General features: G+C 39.5%; 1 protein-coding gene across 1 annotated transcript in view; it reads left to right on the forward strand.

Annotated features, from left to right (window-relative positions):
* The window catches only part of YIPF6 (Yip1 domain family member 6), a 28,551-nt gene extending 18,049 nt beyond the window's left edge, over nt 1-10,502 (forward strand). Inside the window, exons 4-7 of the mRNA XM_008712280.2 lie at nt 1,433-1,475; nt 3,283-3,408; nt 4,046-4,203; nt 5,965-10,502. Coding sequence (XP_008710502.1) covers nt 1,433-1,475; nt 3,283-3,408; nt 4,046-4,203; nt 5,965-6,083 — 446 coding nt within the window. The 3' untranslated portion in view covers nt 6,084-10,502. The remainder of the gene's footprint in view (nt 1-1,432; nt 1,476-3,282; nt 3,409-4,045; nt 4,204-5,964) is intronic.
* The last annotated feature ends 8,223 nt before the right edge of the window (nt 10,503-18,725 follow it).

Below are 18,725 nucleotides of genomic sequence, written 5' to 3' on the forward strand. Positions count from 1 at the left end.
ATATATATATATATATATATATATATATATATATATATATAGGGAGAGATAGATCTAGATATATATAGATAGATAGATATAGATAGATATATCTATATATATTAAGAAAATAGTTTCAAAATACTGTTACAGACTTTTTATGAATTAAAAAAAACTCAGTGTATTTTTTAAAAGCCAGTGTATTAATGTCAGTTGTACTTGAATTCACTTTTTTAGTTGATAAGTTCAAAAATTTTTTTTAAAGATTTTATTTATTTATTTGACAGAGATAGAGACAGCCAGTGAGAGAGGGAACACAGGCAGGGGGAGTGGGAGAGGAAGAAGCAGGCTCATAGCGGAGGAGCCTGATGTGGGGCTCGATCCCAGAACGCCGGGATCACGCCCTGAGCTGAAGGCAGACGCTTAACCCCTGTGCCACTCAGGCGCCCCGATAAGTTCAAAATTTTAACAAGAAAAATAATATTTTGTCAGAGTGGTAGGATTATGATTTTTCTTTATATCTTTTCCAAACTTTCCACAGTGGTGTCAAAATTACGTATATAATATGAAAAAAAAAATACAATGTTAGTATGTACATATGCATACTTCTTTCAAGTTATGTACATATGAGGTTAAAGTTATAAATGGTGTATGTATCTTTTTTCATATCAGTGGAGGAAGGTAATTTTGCTGGAAGCTGTATGTTACTGAACTGTTGGCTGATGAATTTACCTAACAGCTATTAATTGAGAACCACTGTGCTTAGACTTGATGTTGGCAGGTCTAATACTTTTATTTTTTATACTTCTCTAATAGCTTTCATGTTATTTGCTAAGGTTTGACCTTATGAAATTACCAATATTGGCCTGTTTTTTCACCTGTAAGAAGAGCAATTCCATACTAGTTCAATGTAATGATTATAAAAGGGAAGCAGTGTGGCAGAGTGGAAAGAACTTTGGAGTAGGACTCAGAAGACCAAGGTTCTGGTCCCACCTCCACACCTAATTGTTTATATAAACTTGGGGAAGTCGCTTCCGTCTCAGCGTCCTTTCTCATATTCTTGAGGTGAACCTGATTATAATTGCCTTGTCTAGTGTAGTTTCAGTTTGATGGAGTGACTTGGCTCTAGTCTTTCTGAGGGTGGGTCACCTAAGTCTTTTGACTCCTGGCCCATTGGTCTTTATAGCATGCTAGAATGCGGCTTAATAGGTGGGAGAGGGGTGATTTGTGGTCTATGAAGTCAACAAAATTTAAAGGATGTATGAAGAAGGGCATTCAGAATCGGGGAGCAGGGAAGGCAGGTAGAGGGGTAGGAGAGGTGGGAAGTCTTGGGCAGACAGAAAGAGCCTTGATGTCTGAATTCCAGGAGTAGGAGAGGTGGATACTGGAATAAAGATAGTAAATACTACATAGTTGTTTCTTAACAGTCTTCTGTTTTTTTCTTGCCTTGTAGGGGATCTATGGGGCCCTTTGATCCTTTGTGTGACACTTGCATTGTAAGTACTTAAATTTCCTTCCTTTGTCATTTGAGATAGACTATACTTTTTTGTGTGCAGTTTCAAAATTGAGGAGAATTTCAATTATTTCATTTAGGAGTTCTGTCACATACCGTATGCCTTATGATTTAAATCTAAAAAGTCAAGTTGGTTTCCAGATCAATTCAAAGAGTGATGGAATTAAAGATGTGAAAATTGCGCTCTTCTCTGTTTACCGATAACTTCTTAGCCTGTTTTAGCCATTTCTGTTGAACTGACATTTGTTTACCTCATGCACCTCCCCATCATTAAACTAAATGAAGTAAATAATCTATAGATTTAAGCACTGTTTATTTGCAAACATAATTCATTTTAAATCTTAATAATAAAACGAATGAGAATAAATTAGAGTAGAAGTGGTAGAGTTCAAAGCAAGATCATGTTTCAAAGTTTTAGGCTTTCCGTACACATTGTATTTAAAGGGAGAGGACAGAAGAGCAAAGTTCCATTGGAGAGGGGAATATAAACATTGGTAGCATGGAAAATTGATTACTCTAGTTTACACACCTAGTGACAGAACTAGGATCACTTTCTGGATCTCCTGTCTTCGAGGCCTGTAAATGTTCTCCCATCGTACCATGCTGAAGCAGTAGAGATTCCAGACAAGTGATGAGTGCCAGCATTCCTTGCATCGGACTGTCAGGACTCAGAATGGAGTTCGTACAGCTGTAGAATACAGAAGCCTGTAGCAGGGTGAGACTTACTGTGTGACTCCTCTATACTATGTGATAAAAAGAGGTTGTGAGCTTGGTGTTATTTGTTATTTTTCCGGAAAAGAAATGACACTGAGTCCAAGTGTTCTAGTCCACAACTCAAAACAGTTTATGTCTGTAAAATTCTTAGACAAAGAGAAGATATTTAAGTGACTATTCAGCTACTCCATTTTAAAGCAATGCCTTTTAGTAATAATCTGTGTTTTGATTCAAAAAAATAAACTAAATAGGGTTATAGACTGTTTCCATTTTGAAATGTCAGAACTGGGGGCACTTGGGTGGCTCAGTCAGTTAAGTGTCTGCCTTGGGCTCAGGTCATGATCCCGGGGTCCTGGCATCCAGCCCCGCATCACGCTCCCTGCTCAGTGGGGAGCCTGTTTCTCCCTCTCCCTCCGCCCCCACCCCCGCTCATGCTTTCTCTCTTGCTGTGTTATCTCTCTCTCAAATAAATAAAACCTTTAAAAAAATGATAAATAAATGTCAGAACTAAAGCCTTAACTGAAAGATTACAAATACACATGTGTCTAAGGGCTAGAGAAGTAACCTAAATGTGTGTGGGATTTGATGACCTGAAGCACCTTGTGAAGGGACCTGCTGCTATGTCAGTCAGCTGTTCCCAGTTGTTGCCATGTAGGAATGTAGGCCCACTGTTAGAAATTCTAAAGGTTTTTCAAAAAAATCCAGGAATAGATATTTTTAAGTGAAACCTCCCGATTTTAAAATACTGTCACTTGAATTTAAACCCACTTTAAGTCTTGTGTCTATGAGCCACATTTGATCCTTCAGTTTATAACCTCTGCTTGACCAAAAAGGTCTTTAGTAATCCATTTACACATACCAACAAGGCCAAATCAGGCGACCCTTGTAGTTCTGAGGCATTTGGAATTGGAAATAAGGGAGCCTTGCCAAATATTTCTGGCCTTTTGCTTTCGTACAACCTACATATTACAGATCTTCAGGTGAGGTTTAGGACAGCTCCCTGATTCAAAGTTTGCCTTAACTTTATTGCTCTAAGTAAAAGATGAAGCAATTCTCATGCCATTTTCTTGTCACAGAATGCTTCAAAGAAGCTCTATAGATAGTGAAAAGGATGGAGGGCCCCAGTTTGCAGAAGTGTTTGTCATTGTCTGGTTTGGTGCAGTTACCATCACCCTCAACTCAAAACTTCTTGGAGGAAACATGTGAGTATTATTAAAATGTACCTTTTCCCTAGCCAGGTAACATATCTTAGATTTTTAAGGAAGTCTGGCTAGTTAGATATTTTATGTTAAAAGAAAAATGAAAATAAATGAGGGCTAAAGAGAAAGTTCTCTTAAACCCACTGAACAGAGATAACGTAGTTTAACTTACCTTAAATTATCTAGGGTCCTCTGATAAGTTTCATATGCTCTCTCCAGCTCCTGAAATCACATGGAGACTTTTTTGTGTTAGAAGATTATGTCCATTTTGTGGAAGAGATGGTCCATAGCTTTCAGCAAATTCTCAAATAGGTCTTTAAACTAGAAGAGATTAAGAACCACTGTCTTAGAGGTTCAGTGGGAGAAGGAAGTCTCTAGGAATTAGAGTAGATCATCTGGTACCCTAGATGATTGACTCTCAAGGAGTTTGAGAGGAAAGGAGGAAGAGTATGGGGAGAGAAAAATTAAAGCATATGCTTAATACAAAAGCCTATCCTCATAAAATCAATGTTCGGGTATAGGTATTATGTATTTGGAGGAAGGTAATAATCCACGATATATAGAAATCTCTGTAATAAACTGTGTCATGATACAGATCAGGTATATTTATGATCTTTACGGATGTATGTTATTTTTTTAGATCTTTTTTTCAGAGCCTCTGTGTGCTGGGTTACTGTATACTTCCCTTGACAGTGGCAATGCTGGTTTGCCGGTTGGTGCTTTTGGCTGAGCCAGGACCTATAAACTTCATGGTCCGGCTTTTTGTGGTGATCGTGATGTTTGCCTGGTCTATAGTAGGTAAGAGTGTACTTATCTCTGCAATAGCAAAGCAGACAAAAACATGAGTTAGAGACAAAGACCGGATGAGGTGCAGTGTAACTCCTCAGTCCTGAGTGGTATGATTCTTGCCAGTATCATCCATAGAACCCTCTTCTCTAAGTAGACAATGATAGGGATGCTGTCCATCTTACCTGAGTTGGATATCTGGACTTCTGAGATGTGGACAATCATATCCTTTCTTATTTATTCTTAAATAATGGATAGGGTCGGGAAAGGAGATTACCCTAGAACTAGCTCGGATCCTAGCATATAGGAGGCGTAGGTGACTTGAGAAATGACTTGGGCCTTTTCCTGACAAATTAATCATGATAAGAATGGTAGCCACCATTTACATACAGATTGCTTATTCTAGGCCAAGCACTGTTGTGAATGCTTTATATGTATTATCTCACTTAACCCTCACAACAACTCTAATAAATAAAAACTAGTATTATTAGTCACATTCTTACAGATGAGGAAGAGACCCAGTGAGGTTAAGCAACTTGCCCTAGGACACATAACTAGTGAATAAGTTTCAAACCCAAGCAGGTGACACACCTGTTTAGAACTGTATTATACCACTTCCCAGTATAGGTTGTTAGGTATATCATCACAGAGTACTCTTCTGCCTCAGTAGAAAATCCTGCCAAAGATTAGGAAGAGCCTATAGCGGAGGCAGTGATTGCTATGTGCTCGTGGTTGTTGCATTCCTAAAATTCTCTTAAAATTCTCCCTTCAACTAGAACTGTTCACTGGCTTCTTACTTCATGGGATAGACAGACTGCCTAATATTTTTAAGTGCATTAACATATCTTTGCTCTGGAACATGGTTAAAATCCAAGAAGTAAGGTCTGAGAGTGCCAGAATTGATATCATGAAGACTGTGTTAAGCTCAAGTGCTTTGCCCATGGGAGAACCCCCTCATTCCCTCACTTAGAGTCTGATAATTTACCATACTTGTAGTTCTGAATATCCAGTGTGCAGGCTTATAGCAGTTCAGAAAGTAGAATCTTAGAAGAGAGAGAGGCATTCCATTTTTTAATTCAGCAACTATTTCTTGAGCACAAACTATGTGTCCGGCATTGTGCTAGGCATGGTCTCTATCCTCAGAGTTCAGAACTTAGTGGAGCAGCCAGACATGTAAACACTTAAGGGCACTAGGTGTCCCAGGTGGGAGATGGAGGTCTGTGCAGGGTATGGTGGGGACACAGAGGAGGTAAGTGGGCAGCTCTTCCTGGGATGGCAGGATATGAGATGGTTGTTCAGGAGAGATTGCCCATGGAGGGTGATCACTGATGAGTGAAAGGAGGAGTCTCATTTCCGGAGTGGACAAGAGGGATGGCATCTAAAAGAGCCAACAACTTAATAATGAGAGCAATTACTCAAAAAGCACAGCAGTATGAGGCCATTTGCCGTAGGAGCAGCTCGCCTTATACATCTTTCTCAGCGTATTCAGCATAGGTCAGTAACTTCTCCGAAAAGGGTAGGAAGCGCCTTTTAGAAAGATTTTCGTGTGAAATGTTTGAAAACTTTCAAAGTATTGGAAACAAGTAGCTCTCAACTGTGTGGAAATCTGTGCTGCAGAATGCCTTTTTCTCTGAAGATCACAAATATAACGGAACTTTTGGTATAATTCTGTGTGCCAGACTATGCCAAGCACATTAAAATGTAGTAAATGTTAGTGGTTGTGACACTCTTACTATATTAAAGATTCCATTTTGTTTTGTTTGTTTTCTTTAGCCTCTACAGCTTTTCTTGCCGACAGCCAGCCTCCAAACCGCAAAGCCCTGGCCATTTATCCCGTTTTCTTGTTCTATTTTGTCATCAGTTGGATGATTCTCACATTCACTCCTCAGTAAATCCGGAAATGGAAATTAAAAATCAGTGAATCGAAAGCTCATCTGAAAGATGCAATTCACCGTGGAGCTTTCCCTTTGGCCCTCTTTTGTCTAATTTTGGAGGTATTTGGTATGCGAGGAGATCAGAAGGGAGCCATAAAGCACCATCCCTGCTTCTGTAAGGACTGAAGTTTGAAAGGCTGTCCTTTGCCTCTTGATGTTATTTCTTTAAAATACATAGTACATGCAGTATAGTGCTGCCTTGAGGCATGATAGGGTCACTGTGGTCCATTTGAGTGACAACCAATGATGCGGGAAGCACATGGATACATCCTGCAGGTTGAGTGGGATTAGCAACTGTATTTTCAGTTTGGAGAGTAGCGGTTCAGGTGCAGCTCTTAAACACATTGCCTTATGACTATTAGAATATGCCTCTCTTTTCATAAATAGGAATGGGTAGTCTCTCCGTTTTGTTGTATTTCTTTCTTAGGCTTAAAAAGGCAATGACAGAGGTTGGGAAGGGGGTTCGTAATTGGGGAGGAGAAAACATGCATTAACTAGTATTCAGATTTTGACTGGAGAAAATTCTGCACTTGTTGCTTTTTAAAAAAGCAAAGGACATCTAAAGAATCAGCTTCTTTAGTCGTTCTGTATAGTCCCCTTTCCGCCATGCTTGTTAACAGCACCTCAGTGACACTCTGGTTTTTAATCTTACTCCCTAGCTCTGAATATGTAAGCTGTTAGCAGTCAGTATGTAATTTTCCTTTCGTTAAAGCTCTCAGTGGACCAGTGCTTGAACTTACCCAAGTGTAAGACCTCAGAAATTTAGATTGGTAGGTCCTTAATGCATATTATCATTTGGGCACTTGCTTCTTAAGGGTAGAATGAGGCAGTTTGGATATAGCATAGCTCTAAGGAATACTTTTTTTAATTCTGTGTAGTCTGGCCTCTAACTAGAAAGTAAAGCTGTATCGAAAGCCTGCGTTTAACCTTGTGCACATGGAGGGATTTCGTGTTCTGATGGCTGGTTCACAGAACAACTAGATGTGTAGAGCATGACGGTGGATGACGTGGATTTACAGCTGCCACCTCTTCATAGGGGACTTAGCAGTTTTTTCATTAGATGTGCTTTTTGGGTCGGGGAATAGCAATTTATTTTCCTGGTTTTAGAGTTTATTTGTAAAGCTACTTAGCTCTTCTTTAGACAAGTACTTTTTTTGCACACGTGCACCTACTTGTATTCTCAGCTATTTATACACACAAGTGTGAAGGCTTTTCAGGGAGCAGAGTGTCTGGAAAGGCTGATTCTAAGCTAAACAGGGCTCCTTTAGGGTAATATGAGCTACTGCCTTCTATAAATTGCACATTGAAGAACTCTTAATGGACAAAAGATTAGGAGGCAGGCAGGAAACATTCATTGTATATATAGTTACTTATAAAGATAGGAATTTATTCCACAGCTTTTCTTTATCATGGAATCTAAATATTTATTCATTTTGTATCTAAAGACTATCTACACATAGATATATAATTTTAAAAACATATTTTCTCCATTCCCAGATGAACTAAGAACACTACTAGGACAAATGGGTTCTTAGAGTGTTATTAAATTACCGAGCATTACAAAGTTGGTCCCCTCTGTCCCAGTCTTGTCCAGAGGTTTTGGTTCTATATTTGTATTCATTTCAATTTCCCTTCTAAATTTTAAAATAAACCTGGTGAGCACAAAGCCAATTTTTCAGTCTTGAATTGATCAAGACAGTATTTTGAAACTGGTTCTGATTTTGAAATTGGTCCTTAAGTTATCATCCATTTCCATTGTCTGAAATTTGCTAATCTCTTACTAAAAATATCTCCCTTCCAAAGTTATTTCATAATCTGTCCCAATAGTTATAATATAAAATTAAAGAAATGATCATGTTTCTCAAAAGGGAATTGCCTACCGAATGTTACTCAGGCTAAATATTTTGGTCAGAAAGTTTTAAGGCTACAACTGGGGTGGGGGTTGTGTGGGTGGAGGGAGGGGGTTATTGTATTGGGTATTAAGGCAGCTCGTTCTGTGTATTAATCTGTTGCTCTGCGGTGACTTAAGGAATGGCTTCATTTGATTTAAATGAAGATGAGTAAAATGGAGATTGTCTTTCTGAAAATGAATGGTCAGTTTTATGGTATAAATGATTATTTTCATAATATATGCAAAAAAAAGTGCATTGCTCTCTATGGCAGAAAACCTGAGTATGTGGAAGTTGTAACCCTCAATACAGTTTTCCCTGGTTTGCTACAAAGGCACATGACTAATTATAGAAAGAAAGCTAGAAGAGAAGGGGCTTTTAACAAAGGAAACCCTGTTCTAGGAATTGGGAGGTTTCGTGCTTTAGGTGAAACTCAAGTGTGTCAGCATCATTGCCAGATGTGGTACATCTTTGCCGACTGTGGTGCATCACTACTGTCCTGGCTTGTCATTTGCTGCTCCTACTTCTGACATTGAGCCTCCGTTGTCACATTCTTTAGCAATAGGAAAGGTGAAGACTGGATGTAATTGCTGTTCAGATTACAAAAACTCAACCGATGCAAACTTATTTGAATGTGCAGTGTAGTCTTAAATGTCAACCATTAATTGTCAAGTCTTTTGCCTCTTAGGAGTCTTTTACATGAGCTAAATAGGATCTTTTTATTGTGATGGGTTTTTTCTGTTGTTGGGCAAGGTGGGCTTGTCACAGGGCATAGGACCAGTCAGCATTTTACTGTTTACTATATTTGTCTTTTTATAAAGTATCCCCCAGATGTGATTAGAAGGCTAGCAAGCCTGTATTTGAAGATTTAATTGTATACTTCTTATAATCTAACTACTTACTATACCTGGACTTCCTGTTTATTCCTGAATATGAAAATGAAAATCTCCTGTCATTTCAAATTCTTGGGTGACATCAAATCATTGAAATTTATCTAAACGCTATAATGATATGATCAGACATCCATTGCATGAGCTGTTTTATTCCAGAGTAAAATACTGAAATTGTTTTTCTTAATTAGACTGTTAATTTCTGAGACAATTTGGATAGAAATAAATGTGTGAATGTAAATTCATGTATGTAAATTAGAAATACTTTTCTAGATTCCGTGGGCTTTTATTGAAAATAAAGAATTTCTAGGGATTTACTCAGGCCATAGGATGGCCAAGTAATAATAATGACAATAATATTACTACTAATAATGGCTAACATTTATTGGGCACTTACATTGTGCCAGGCAATATTCTATTTTTTTAAGGATTTTTATAACAGCTTTATTGAGATATACTTTACCATAAAATTCACCCTTTTAAAGTGACGTACAATTAAGTGATTTTTCAGTATATTCACATAATTATGTCATTATCACCACTAGCTCATTTTAGAACATTTTCATCACATCACAATAAACTCCCATATCCAGTAGCATCACTTCCTTTTCCCTTTCTCCCCTTCTCCCCAGCCTCTGGCAACCACCAATCTGCTGTCTCTATTGATTTGGCCATGCACTCTTCTTAAGTGCTTATTATATATCTCCTCTACTCCTTAACATAAAGTGCTACAATTTTCATTTTACAAGTAGAAAATTGAGTCACAGAAAGGTTAAGTAAATTGTCCAAGGTCACACAGTAAACTGATTTAAAATAGGAAAACACTGTAGGTGGGAGCATAGTAGGACACAGTTTTGAATTGCATTGTTATGTACATGAAATGAATGTACCCCTTTCCCAGTTTACGCTCCCTGTCATTAGCCATTACACCCTACAACTGACTGGAGATAGATAACTTTCATTCTCCCCCCCGAGTAATAGAACACTATATTAGCATCTGAGAAAAACACAAGAGCAGTTGTACATTGGAAAGTGTTAGGTTTACTGCCCTCCCCCACCTTGAGCCCCTTTTGTCTCCTTTCCCCACACCCAACACACGCACACACGCACGCACTCCTCTCCTTTTTCCTGAAGTCTTGAGTCAAGTGACTTCTGCCTCTTTCATTTTAATTCTCCCAGAGGGATGGTTAATGCATCAAAATTTAACCTGTTTATTCAGGTGTTTATAGTCAGGGGAAGCATCTAGTCACTTATAATACCAATTATATTTCTAGGACCTCAGAGAGCAGTAGTGTGAGAATAAAATCCTTTTTTACTTGGTTTAAACTAGATGGGGGAAATAACAGAGTAAGGGCTTTGCCTTAATGAAGTCAGTGGTTCCACCTGGTAGAAAGTGGCCACACGCTGCTCTTGTTCACTCTGTTCTGTTTCTTTCAGAGCCTTTGTACTCTATGCCATCACGGCTGGTAATTTCTTGGTTCTCTTCAATACTCCATTTTAATCCTGATCTTTCCTGTAAATAATGAACCTGTGGAAAAAATAAATCTGTAAAATGATTTGTGAATGTTAAATGTGCAAATAAAAACACTGGAAAAGGAGATTTTGTACGTGCCTGTTCTTGAGCTGAAAGACGCAGAGGTATTTGCTGCATACTGTTTTCAGATGTAATACATTGTCATCAGACAATGCTGAACGCTGTGTAGGATTGCACAGGCAGCAAGTTAAAAAGGGAAATCACATTTACTGAGCAAGTAATATATACCAGGTGTTATGTTAGCTACTTTATAACAGTATCTCTTCTAATCACAGCCACCTTTTAAAGTTTTGGTATTATCCTTATTTCAAAGTTTTGGAACTTGGAAATTTGGGGAGGTTAAATAAATTGCCCAAAAGCACAGTGAGTGGTGCAACCAGGGTTCAAACTCAGGTTTTATGACTCCATATTCTTCTATATTAGTTCCTGACCAAACTAAAATCATACCTACCCACTTAAACTAAGCTACATCAATCAGGTAGCTTAATAATATGGTGGGAAACTGGGTTTTCACCCATCTGCTGGGGACTATACTAATTTCTACCTTCAGTTTATGACCTACTTGGAGAAACCAAATTCCTCACCATCTGTACACACTAATAGTTGAAATGCGTTGTAGTTCTTATTTTTGGTACCACATAACATCTTAGAATGGTCAGTGAGTACAGGAGAAAGTCTTTGAAATATTGGGAGAATTTGTATCATCCAAAAGGAGAGGGGGGACATTCCAGATGGTAGAGAATACTTAAGAACAAAGGTGAGAGGGAGCAGGCAAGTCTAAAGCCATCTATCTGCACATGTGCAAGTGTGTCACATTGTCCTGTAGATACTGAAAATGCTTTGTGAAAATTTTCTAGTGGCCTTTATTTTATTTCACTTTGCAAGGGAGGTAAAACTTCTAAGCTTATAGCTAAGGAAATAGGCTCAGACAAGTGAAGTAATTTGCCTTGGGTGATAAAGCCAGTCTCAAGAACACAATTGGAAAGTTGTTCTTCATGTTAATATTGATCCTTTTCAAATGATAGCTTATGTACTGAAATGAATTCGACTAACTTGGGGAAATAAAGTCGGTGGATAAGATGAGACCAAGTTATTGAGGGTAGGTATTGAAAAGTAGGAAATTATGAGTAGCTGTGGTAGGAATAGTGAGTTCTGTGGTAGGAAATAGGATGTTTTCAAAAGTTCTGGAGCAGAGGAATATCTTGAAGAAAGTTACTTTAAAGGAATAAATGAGGACATATTGGAAAATTGGATTGCAAGTAGGGTAGAGGAAAGGAGTGCCAGTGTATTTCTAACCATGGGCCTGGAGGAATGGTGTGTTTCTGAGAATATTTGGGGTGGTGCTGAGTTTGACTATTAAAGTGGCCATATCCTAAAGACAACTGGAAATATGAGTCTGAAGTGTAGTAAAAATCATAGCTAGAAATGTAAATTTGAGCTTGCAGATGTGATGCATGTTGAGAGAATGTATTGATTCAGTCTTGTTGACAGGTGTAGTTGCTAAAGGGCAGGACTGAATAAGAATCAAAGATGAGAAGGAAGGAATGAAACTTATTTATGTGCTGCAGATTTCTATGTGCTACCTTTATCTTAGATTAACATTTTGAGGTAGTTTCCTTCATTTTTTAGAGGAGAAAACAGTTTGGATTTGGTAAGTGGCAAAGGTGGAATGTGAACACTGCTGTGTGTTAACTCAAAAGCCTATGCACTTCCTGCTATGCTCTGCTACCCTGACAAAGTTTTATACTCCAACAGCCTAAGAATTAGTGCTTTGCACAAAGTAGATGTTCAGGAAATGTGTTGAGTTAGTTAAAAGAAAAGTAGGCCGTAAATAGGGACTACATGCTGAATGTGGAGGCATAATGAGAAGCAAGAATTGAGAAAATATAATTGTCTAGAAGGCTATGGTAAATGGATTGCATTAGTATCCCAGTATTTTATCCCTCTGAATCCCTGCCCTTTGCCATGTGACTTTGGAGTTCCTCTCAGTAAAAGGCAAAACCTGTTCTCTACCTCTTCTTTCTAGGTAGTCTTTGTAGCTTGTTTTGCCTAATAAAATCTGGCAAAAGTAATGGCGTGCCAGTTCTGACCCTGAATACCTGAGGCTTTGTGTGTTTTTTATTTGTCTCTCAATTCTCGGCCATATCTTTGAGAACATGCCTAAGTTCACCTTCTGGACATACGGAACATAGCCCAGTCATTCCAGCCATAGCTATTCTAGATTAGCCCAACACCAACTGACTGCCAGACAAATGAGTGAGCCCTCTAAGACTAGAAGAACTTCCCAGCTTTACCCAACCTAAGTTGCCAATGTGCAGACTCAAGGACTAGATAAATGCTTACTGTTTTAATCTACTGAATTTTGAGTGGTTTGGTATGTGGCATTATAGTGGCAATAGATAACTGGATACAAAAGCCATTCTTTAAAAAATTTTTTTGGTGTTTCCAAAGTTATTAGGAGATGGAGGCACTGAGTATTGGTTTCTTATTTGTAGAGTCATATCAGGCACAGAACGTTAGAGATGAAAGGAATTTTAGAGATAATTAATTCCATTTGCTCATTTTACAAAATGAAAAGCTGAGGCCCAGAGAAGGAAGGTTACTTACCCAACATTATTGAAAGGAACCGGAATAAAACAGTTTTCATTTCCAGTCCACTGCTCTTTATATAGCATAACACAATAAGAGTAGCTGAAAGGGCCATAACCTAATGCAAAACAAGCAAACAACACTTTGTCAGTGGATATGTGCATATGTAACCCTGGAAAAGGAAGAAGTTCATAAGAAATAGTGATAGACTCCAAGTAAAAGGGTTTATTAAGGGAGTAACTACACAAAGGAGATGAAAAGGATTTTGAATAGGGTTGGTCGACTTAGCCTTGGAGAAAGTAGAGAAACCTCTTGTCAGGTGAAAAGGAAGAATGAGTGATTAGATGCATGGGTGATTAAATGTTCACACATTGAACAAACTCGTTGACCATTACATTATGCTAGATATTGAGGATTCAAAAATGCCTCAGGGTAGTGATATCACGAAGATGCGGCATAGGTTACTCCTAACTTTGCTCCGCCCTCACAAGAAGAACAGCTAACAACTATTCAAGAACAAGATACCACTGAGAGAATCCTAGAACATAGGGGTGAGGCCAAAGCATCCCCCTGTACCACAGAGACCAAGACAGATGGAATGAGAAGGGCAAAAGAAGTACCTACGTGTTGATGACATTGCTCCTCCCTCAGACTAGCGCAACACCATGTGGAGAGGTCTCCCCTAAGCTTCTGGTTATTCCAGTGGGACAAGATAGCCCGGAGGACAGCCAGCCCCTCCATCATTGTGGATTGCTCTGCAGGAGTCCCTGCTCTGATCTCACACTGTGAGGACTGTAGGGAAATTTATGGGGCTCAACCACTCGGAATCTGATGGAGAAGGGAGAAGCTTGCAACAACCAGCACATGGATCTTGGCAGACCAAATTTATATCTACAATGCCTGTGTAGTAATCCCACCTAGCAGTTTTGCTTACCTACAGAACCAAGTTGGAGGCACACCCAGACTAGGGAACTTGGTGGGGTGCAGGTGTGCCTGATTCAGATCCTCAAATGAGATATGCTGGCCCTAGAACCCATGTTGCCTATGCAGAGGCAAGGAGCTGAATCACAGCTCCACCCACCGTGGGGGGTCTTCTAGCCCCATCTGACCAGAAGGGCTGGCAACAATTCCTGGAAGTTGTGCTGTCCCAGTGGTGCTTGAGCTGAGAGGCAGGGAAGCAGAACTGACCACCCCCTGAGCAAAGCCAGTACTGGGCATGGAGCATTCCTGTGCTATGCACAGGCAGGGGGATTAATTCATAGCCAAAGCTGAGGGTAACTCCTAGCCCCTTCCAATCCAAGAGACTGAGAAGTTGAGAGTAGCCTAGAGTGCCCCTACCCCCAGCCAGGTAAGGGAGCTGAGACCTAGCCCCACTTGCTGTGAAGAGTGTCTTCTGGTCTCATCAGACCAGAAAAGCTGGAGACAGCTCCCGGAAGCTGTGTGGCTCAGCAGCACTTGAGCCAAGGGGTAGGCAAAGCCAGTAGTTTTCAGAGGAAAGACTGTGGCCTTGTTCAGTTAGGGAATTAGGGTGTGAGTTGGCTTGACTTAAGACAACAAAGAGCTTTATTGCATTTAGAGGTGCTTCTCCTGCTGTGCCAGGGCGGGGACTCTAATTCATAGCCCTACTTATCACTGAATACAGCCCTCAGCCCATCCAACCAGGGAACCTAACCAGAGCACACAGGAAGTTGCATAGCCCATTCAACAACCCTATATATAGTAGCACTTGAAAAGAAAGCACAGCTCATGGCTTACGTAGTCTGCAAAGCAAGACTAGTGTCCTCGCAAGTACTCCATGCAGTGGAGTAGAAGGACACTAGGTGCATTTCGTCCCACAAACACAGCTAGATAACTATCAAATCATCCTAAATACCCCACATATTTACCTGAAGACTGACAGAACAAACCCCACAACTAAAGGGAGAAAAGAGGCCACATCAAAGAACTTCAGACCTGTGGACATGGTTTAGGGGAGAAATGGATCAGGGGTGCTGCAGAGGGAAGGGAACCGTGGTTACAGAGAAGGGCAAGAGACGGAGGAGCACACGGGAACACAAAAAGAGGACATTTCCCCAAAGCCTTTGGCTGGGAAAGCAGGGGTTGAATTTTGTGAGTTCTTAGCAGGGCTTCAAGCCAAGAGTTTTAAAGGTCAGCAGACTTGGCTGGTATAATGCCTGGTGGGCACTGCCCTGCTCCTGGAGAGAAGGCAAAGAACCCAGGGGCAGACAGCATGGAAACAGTGATCTAAGGAATGCCTGAGGCACACAGTAGGGAGATTATTTGCTCTGCTTGGAACCTGTCCCTGAGAGACAGCTTTCACCCAGACACTGCTTGGAAAACAAAGGAGCTGGCTGGCACCATTTCCCTCCTCCACCCCTCAGCATAAACACAGAGCTGCCTGCTGGAAGCAGCACACTGCATACAGTGGCTGCCTAACTTGCATACACCAGGCCCCAAACCCCTGCTGTCTGGTGAAACTGCCCTTCTCAGCCATGCTAGCTTCAGTCCCAGTGCTGTAGGACAAAAGAAGTCCTAACTTACAAGGGAAGACCCATAAGGCTATCTGCAGCTCTCTCAATAGAAACTTGGCAAACCAGAAGGGAGTGACACGATATATTCAAAGTGCTGAATGCAAAAATCTGCAGCCAAGAATACTCTATCCAGCAAGGCTATCATTCAGAATAGTAGGAGAGATAAAGCGTTTTCCAAACAGAAACTAAAGGAATTTGTGACCATTAAACCAGCCATGGAAAAAATATTAAAGGGGACTCTGATTGGAAAGAAAAGACCAAGAGTGACAAAGACAAGAAAGGATCAGAGAAAATCTCCAGAAATAATGACAAAACAAGTAATAAAATAACACTAAAAATGTATATCAATAATTACTCTGAATGTGGGGGCACTTGGGTGGGGCAGTTGGTTAAGCATCTGACTCTTGGTTTCAGCTCAGGTTGTGGTCTCAGAGTCATGAGATTGAGCCCTGCATCAGGCTCCCCACTCTTCATGGAGTCTACGTAAGACTCTCTATCCCTCTCCCTCTGTCCCAACCCTCCATGCGCTCTCTCTCTCTCTCTCTCTCTCAATGAGTGGATAAATCTTTTAAAAAGTTTACTCTGAATGTAAATGGAGTAAAAAAATAAAAATACATAGGGTGTCAGAACAGAAAGAAAAAAAAAAAACCCAGACCTATCTATATTCTGCTTATAAGAGGCTCATTTTTATTTTTTTAGGATTTATTTATTTTAGAGAGGGAGAGTGTGCAAGTTAGGGGAGGGGCAGAGGGAGGGGGAGAGAATCTCAAGCAGGCTCCCCACTGAATGTGGAGCCCAACATGGGGCTTGATCCCATGACCCTGAAATCACAACATGAGCCAAAACGAAGAATCAGATGCTCAACCAACTGAGCCACCCCAGCACCCCAAGAGATTCATTTTAGACCCACATACACCTGCATATTGAAAGTGGGGGGATGGGGAATCATTTATCAGGCAAATGGATGTCAAAAGCAAGCTGGGCTAGCAATATTTATATCAGAAAAATGAGACTTTAAAACAGACTGTAATAAGAGAGAAAGAAAGGCACTATGTCATAATAAAGGGGACAATCTGACAAGAAGATATAACAATTGTAAGTATTTATGCACCCAAGATGGGAGCACACAAATTTATAAAATAATAACAAACATAAAAGAAGTCATTGATAATAAAACAATAATAATAGGACTTTAACATCCCACTTACATCAATGGGTATATTATCTAAGCAAACAATTAACAAGGAAAGAATGGCTTTGAATGACACACTGGACCAGATGGATTTAACAGATATATTCAGAACATTACATCCTAAAGCCGCAGAATACATATTCTTTTCAAGTGCACGTGATCATTTTCCAGAATAGATCACTTATTAAGTCATAGATCAGCCCTCAACAAATAGAAAAAGACTGAAATCATACCAGGCATCCTTTCTCACCACAACGCTATGAAAGTAGAAGTAAACCACAAGAAAAAAATTGGAAAAAACCACAAATACATGGAGGTTAAACAGCATGCTACTAAACAGTGAATGGGTCAAACAGGAGATCAAATAAGAAATAAGAAAATAACAGACTTTTAACTATAGAGAACAAACTGAGGGTTGCTGGAGGGGAGGTGGGGCAGGGGGATGGGTTAAATGGGTGACGGGTATTAAGAAGGGCACTTGTGAAGAGCACTGAGTGTTGTAAGTAAAGAATCACTAAATTCTACTCCTGAAACTAATATTATTTTGTATGTTAACTAACTGGAATTCAAATAAAAACTTGAAATAAAAAAAAGAAAACACATAGAAACAAATGAAAATGAAAACACAATGGTCCAAAACTTAGGGATGCAGCAAAAGCAGTCCTAAGAGGGAAGTACACAGCACTACAGGCCTACCTTAAGAAGCAAGAAAAATCTCAAATAAACAAGCTAACCTTACACCTACAGGAGCTGGAAAAAGAACAACAAACAAGGCCCAAAGCCAGCAAAACGAAGAACATAATAAAGATTAGAGCAAAAGTAATAATACAGAAACTTAAAAACCCATAGAACCAATCAGTGAAACCAGGAGCTGATTCTTTGAAAAAATTAATAGAATTGATCAACCTCTAGTCAGACTTATCAAAAAGAAAAGAGAAAGATCACAAATAAATAAAATCACAAATGAGAGAGGAGAAATCACAACCAACACCACAGAAATACAATTCTAAGAGAATATTATGAAAGACTGTATGGCAACAAACTGGACAACCTGGGAGAAATGCATAAATTCCTAGAAACATATAAACTGCCAAAATTGAAACAGGGGGAAATAGAAAACTTGAACAGACTAATAACCAGCAAAGAAATTGAAACAGTAATCAAAAACTCCCACCAAAGGAAAGTCCAGGACCAGATTGGCTTCACAGGCCAAGTGTACATTTGGTAGAAGAGTAATACTTATTCTCAAAGTACTCCAAAAAGTAGAAAAGGAAGGAATACCTCCAAATTCATTCTATGAGTCCAGCATTACCCTGATACCAAAACCAGGTAAAGACTCCACTAAAAAAGATAACTACAGGACAATATCCCTGATGAATATGGATGCAAACATTCTCAGTAAAATACTAGCAAACCAAATTCAACAATACATTAAAAAATTCATTCACCACAATCAAGTGGGATCTGTTCCTGGGGTGCAAGAGTGGTTCAATATTGGCAAAACAATCCTTGTGACACATCATATCAATAAGAGAAAGGGTAAGAACCTTATGATCATTTCAATGGACACAGAAAAAGCATTTGACAAAGTACAACATCCGCTCATGATAAAACCCCTCAACAATGTAGGTTTAGAGGGAATATACCTCAACATAATAAAGCTCATATGTAAAAAAACCCACGGCTAATATCATCCTTAATGGGGAAAAACTGAAGATTTCCTTTAAGGTCAGGAACAAGACAAGGATGTCCACTTTCATGACTTGTATTCAACAGGGTGCTGGAAGTCCTACTCACAACAATCAAGAAATGAAAGGCATCCTTTGTAATATAGCTTGAAATCCAGAATTTTGATGCTTCCCATTTTGTTTTTCTTTTTCAGAATTGCTTTGGCTATTTGGGGTCTTTTGTGGTTCCATACAAATTTTAGGATTGTTGGTTCTAGCTCTGTGAAAATTGCTGGTAGTATTCTGAT

The sequence above is a fragment of the Ursus maritimus genome (genome assembly GCF_017311325.1).
Source record: "Ursus maritimus isolate PB19 chromosome X unlocalized genomic scaffold, ASM1731132v1 scaffold_X1, whole genome shotgun sequence".
Taxonomy (NCBI): Eukaryota; Metazoa; Chordata; class Mammalia; order Carnivora; family Ursidae; genus Ursus; species Ursus maritimus.